Consider the following 5710-nt stretch of genomic DNA (forward strand, 5'->3'; position numbering starts at 1 on the left):
ACCACTCACATCCAGTTTTACAAGGTTTAAAATGCAAAATTAAGGAGAATGATCAGCACGGGAATGACAATTATTGTTCAGCTTGCTCAACCCGATGAAAGGGCTAATAGATTAGGGGCCCCTGAACAGGTCTTTTGTCAATCCTTTTTGCTCGGTGACCTAATGTACCCAGAACAGCTGTGTGAGGGTGCTTAGCAGCTTGACCGGGATGACAAGCCATTGGTCAGCTTGATATATGAGCTATTACATGTGAAACAGGAGCATTTGTTGAAGGGTATGGTGGTGTAAGCATGCTGATATCAATATGTCCTTATCATGTTTATTTGAGGTATCTACTTTTTTGGTCAAAGACAAGCATATAAACTCCATCAATTGCATTTGCAGGCGCAAGAATACTGAGGCAACATGAGGCAGAATAAGGATGTATAACATTAGAGATAAGTGGAAAACATAACTCATAAACTCTTTAAATTCAATATTCACTTTACTAGATTTTTGTCACCAACATCGCTTTTCTGTTACCTTTCAACAGCACCAGTGAAACACAGAGATAAAACCATTTAATTCAGAAAACAGCCCTGATGTCAGCCATTTATTTCAGCAAGGGTCACCTCCACCAACACACTTAAACAGAATGCTGTGCAAAGCAATCAAAAGCATGTCATTAAGACAACAGTAAATGTTTGTGTACAACACATTTTATCTGGCAAAAGTACAGCATGTTGCAACACAACGTGCTTCATTCACCGATGACAAATTAACTCATTTACAGAAACTGAATCAAAATATCAAAACAATTCTCTTTAACGCATGAAGCTAAACACGTTGAGAAACATAAATTGCTGCTTTGCAACCCAGTTGAATAACATTTTTTAGTAGCCAGTATCCAGGTACCTAAAACACAAGAAGAAAAAAAATAAAAATTGGAGCACTTTGATATATGTATGTGATCACAGTTGAGCTACGACGTGAATAAAAGCTGATAAATAGATCCACAAAGAAGAAAGAAACACCATGAAACAAGAAAAAATTAAACATAAAATTACTGTTTTATAAGAAATGAATCCTACAATGAAATAAAAAGTATGTGTTGGCTTGAAAGTGATAAAGCAGCTTATTATCTGAGGATATGAGGAAAAATAACACCTACTGATTCTGCATCGTGCTCCAATCCTGTATCGTGATGGTCCATCTCATCATCTCTAAATTCCTTTATGATCTATCAAAATACATGATAAAATATCAATTGAATGGGTAAACTTTTTTTTTTTTTTTTTTAAGATATCAGTATCTTTAAAAAATCCTGCTTTACAAAATGACAACTACAAGAAACTAAAGAAACAAAAAGTCAGCAATAACAGTCATTAGTTTCACTCATGGGTTCAGGTCATATTTACTGATACAGTATTTCTCATATATGCTGCTCCAAAGTCAGGTGTTGGCAACTGTTACACTGAACCAAATGAATCGGTCATGACACCCAACATTTCATGTTATGTTCAGATGAAATCATATTTCTCCTGTTTCAACAGAGGTCTATAATGTTTAGTTCTCATTTTACCCATCTGCTTGAATGCCCGGCAGGAAAAGTACAGTCAATTTCATGCTCAGACAGGGTGTGACATATTTAAACCAGAAAACATATTCATACATAGTGCCTTTAAATTGTACAATTGAGTGAGAAAGCAAGAAGAAACTAACTTTTTAAAAATCATCCTGTTTAATCTTGGAGATACAACTCACATTAAAAGCAGTCAACCAGTCAGGGAAACCTGGAAGTAAATGAAAACTGCGCAACACACTGGCTTGGGTTGTCAATTACTCTAAAAGAGACTATTATTTTATTAAATGCACAATCAGAAAAGAAGTACGATTTGTAATTGAGACCATAAAGTCATTAGCGAAACATTTATTGAGGTAACAGACCAATTAAGAAGGAAAGTTATTTTCCAGGAGACTTGAACTTGATCAAAGCTCTGCTTGTGACTGCAAGAGTCGCCCCCTGCAGGCCATTTGAAATAATGCAGGTTTGAGGTAATTCCACTTTGGCTCCATTTCTCTAACCATGAGACACGGTCCATCTTTTCCATAAATTTTAAGCTTTTTGCATAGATCTTCAACACCCCTCTACACTTTATAGTGCTCTTCTACCATGTGGGGGCAGTCTAGGAAATATGTGGAATGTTCTGAGATATGAACTGTTCTTTACTGGTAGTTTCTGTTTGGCCCTTTAGCTTTACTCTGCCGTGGAAAAGACAGAGTCAAAGTGGATAAAGATCTGAACTGTGGTGGATGATTATGAAGTGCAGATTTTATGTGTACTCCTTCTTTCTGCGTTGGGTAACAGCTACACAAATCAATATCTCTATGCAAGTAAAACAAGCCCTTACGTGCGTAACCCGCTAAGACACTATGTCCTCGATCCTGTAGATTTTCTGTTGCTCCTTATACTATTAATTGATCGAGCCTGATAGCAGTTGCAACTGCCCAGAGTTCCCTGTCTTGAGACTTATTAAATGCTGAAAAATGAGCCAAAAAGATAACAGCTGGCTGGTGTGAGGACAACAAAAATGTAGCAATCTTTGCTGTGAAGTGACGCATCTGCGCTACACACACATTAAATGTTCCCCCCCTGGGCTGCTCAAAGGTGTGCATGTGTTTTTCGCATTTAACCACTGAAACTGTGGTAAATAAGGTTTAATTTTTGTTTTAATCTTTAACTTGCCACAGTCTCAAGTCTCAGAGTGGTCGAGTTTGAAGTTTTTTATAACTTTCAATTAGAAGAAATAGAAAGGACTTCCTCACTGATGCATGCTGCACATGATGATGCATATTAGCCAGCAGCTGGCCACCCACTCAGACAACATATGACTGACATATGTAATATGGTGACATCATCAGTCATACGTGTGTGAAAACAATATAAAAGACTCGCCTGTAACAGTTCAGTGTATTTCTCTGGGTCCCTCTCCATCAGAGCTCTTATCTGGCTGTTATAGTGCTCTGAAATGCTCTCCTCCACTGCCACAGTGCAGGCCATGGCGCCCTCTTTTCCCAGCAATGCCGTGGATGCCCCTAGAGAATATTCACAACAAGCAAGAGAAACACACAGTTGAAACATAAAACACCCTACGTGGTAAAAGAGCCTTTTAAGAAGGAATAATCTTTATTCTTCCATACATTCATTTAATTTTTCTGAATTATCACAGCTCTGTAAACACAGTATGTTTATAGGCTCTACCAACCTAATACAAACCCAGCAATGTTCCAGATAGGTAGCAGTACTGTGGGACGAACTCTGTTCTCAGCAATAATTTCATTGAATTTTGCTAGGTGTTTCTTTTCTTGATCCCACATTTGCTAAAGAAAAAGGAGAATAGACATAAAAAACACACATTTATATACTTACATACATATTTCCCCCCATTTTGAAATCTCAGCAGCAACCAAACAAGCCACAGTGTCTCTATGAAGATAAAGTTAAAGTTCAGAGATGCTAAAGTTTCAAGATCCACTTCATTCCCCACAATGACAACATTAAACACTATGAGTGTCTTCCAGGTGTCTTTTCTCTCTCCTCAGTAGGTAACCTTGCAGACACCAAAGGTTTTTATAGCTATTCATTCTGTCTTGCTCTTTCTCACCTTCACGTTTGTTTCTCTTCTTTAATTGCCTCTACAGCACCTCACTTGTACCCAGAACAGCAACCATTGCTGATGTGAACAGCTGATCATAGATTTAATGTGTTATTTTTTGTCTAAGATTCATGTTGTTTAAATTACATTTTTTACTATAAATACTGCTTGGCCTCTGTTTTTTTTTATTATTAATTAGATACTGGGCTGGAACTGAACAGATTGTTCTTCTGATAGATCCAAATATTTATCAGAACATATTTTTCCTTGAAGGAAGCCCTTCCTTTTTGGGGATCTACTGGGTTTGCACTAGCTGAAAACATCAAAATCAGCCATATTTGTTCATGAGGTGGTTTTGAGATATTTTACTGACTAAAAGTCATCTCTGCGAATTATAATGCAGTTTATTGAATTGATTGTCTTTCTAAGTCGTGAAACAGGATCTGAACCCTTGTGTCCTCCATACCTGGATAAGAGGTCCAGTCGTTGTTCTACCTAACACCGCCATCTGTCCGGCGTAGATGCGGTTAGCACCGTATTCCCCCGCATGGTCCACGCGCAGCATTTGATGCATCATCTCTTTCTCTTCATTGTCGCGGGGCGGCGGAAGAACACTGTATGCACGAGAGCTGTGTTGGAGGGGCGCTGTTAAAACAAAGTAGCAGACATGGATATAATTGCAAACCTCATTCGAGACACTGCTCTGTCCTTAGACTCTTTTCAAGTTTAAGCTAGTGGCAAACTTTTGAAACGGTAGTTCAACTTCTCAGTTATATAAACAAGGCTGTTGTGACTCTAAACACGATTACGATAATAACAAAACTAACTTAAAAGGTAATAAGACATTACGCACTGATGACCGTTACATCATGAGTGTTTTTAGCATTGTAGCACTGTAGCTACGAGCTCATAAACCAACCACCTACCTCTGCATTTTAAACTCTGTCGAATCATCGCTGAACTGACAGTCTGAGACCAGTCAGAGAAAACTGTCCGTGCAGCTCTTTGCATGGTAGTTACTTAATGTTTGAACTATCACTGTTATAAAAGTACATGTATACGAGCTGACATTGAGCGTCAGGGGGTGGACGTGGCTCACACTTATGACGTAACTACGTTGTACAACACCGCTCCCCCACCCCACAACTGTGTGTGCGGGTTGTGTTAAAGCGTGTGTTAAAATGGAAAGTCCATTTGCTTGCTCGTACCGTCCTTAGTAACTACATACAAATTACCTTATATATTTTGTTCGAAATGTATTTGTAATGTTACACGTCTTTATTTTAAATCTTTAATTTTATATTGGGTGGTAGCTTTGCGTAAGCCCATCTCTATAACACCCACACATTCATTTTACCATTCTTTTTATGTATATTTCTATATTATTTGTTCTTGAGAAACAAAGTTTCACCTTTTACTAAAAAACAGACCAAATAAATAAATAAATAAATCAGCCACGTAGTTTTGACCATATAATCACCTAAAGATATTTTCAGTGCAAATAAAATCTAAAGTCAAATCAAATTTTGGTAAAATCTGATCGTTTTTAATCAGAGGTCACAGGAAAGACAAGGATTTTGCATTTGTATTACTGTAAATAAGGAACACTTCCCCAGAAAGCTTCACACTTAATGGTTCAATGTGCTGTAAAATTAATTCTAATAATTAATCATTTGTAAATCATTATTAACAAACTCCATTAATTACCATATAGAAACCTGTACAGTTGTTGAAAATTGTTTAAATTACTCACATATATGTGTATATATATAACAATCAGCCCATGTGCTGTTGTAAGGAAAAAACACCTTAAATGGAATATCAAACAAAAGCAGCCTTATATCTTGGTGTTGGGAAAAATATGAAAGACTACTGAAGAAACTTTTACAATAGCTATATCCACAAGCATTGAACTCTCTGTTGAAATCGTGAAAGTTAGCACACTTTGCTTTCTTGCTGTAGTGGTTTATATATTTGTCAGGTAACACCAATTTGTGCATCTTTAGGGTTTGTCAGACTGCGTTTCAGAATTGTTCATCTTAAAAAACATACTGTTTCATATTCACAAAATCAGT

General features: G+C 37.1%; 1 protein-coding gene across 1 annotated transcript; it reads right to left on the reverse strand.

The window, feature by feature from the left end:
• Positions 1-579: 579 nt before the first annotated feature.
• coq7 (coenzyme Q7 homolog, ubiquinone (yeast)) lies at positions 580-4735 on the reverse strand. Its single transcript, XM_072384384.1, has 6 exons — positions 4562-4735; positions 4102-4280; positions 3246-3360; positions 2936-3075; positions 1151-1219; positions 580-894 (listed from the first exon to the last, which is right to left on the reverse strand). Exons 1-6 carry the CDS (start codon positions 4644-4646, stop codon positions 817-819), a joined length of 666 nt encoding a protein of 221 aa, XP_072240485.1. The 5' UTR covers positions 4647-4735; the 3' UTR covers positions 580-816.
• Between the last annotated feature and the right edge of the window lie 975 nt (positions 4736-5710).

The sequence above is a fragment of the Leuresthes tenuis genome, unplaced genomic scaffold (assembly GCF_036924035.1).
Source record: "Leuresthes tenuis unplaced genomic scaffold, fLeuTen1.0.hap1 SCAF_4, whole genome shotgun sequence".
Classification (NCBI taxonomy): Eukaryota; Metazoa; Chordata; class Actinopteri; order Atheriniformes; family Atherinopsidae; genus Leuresthes; species Leuresthes tenuis.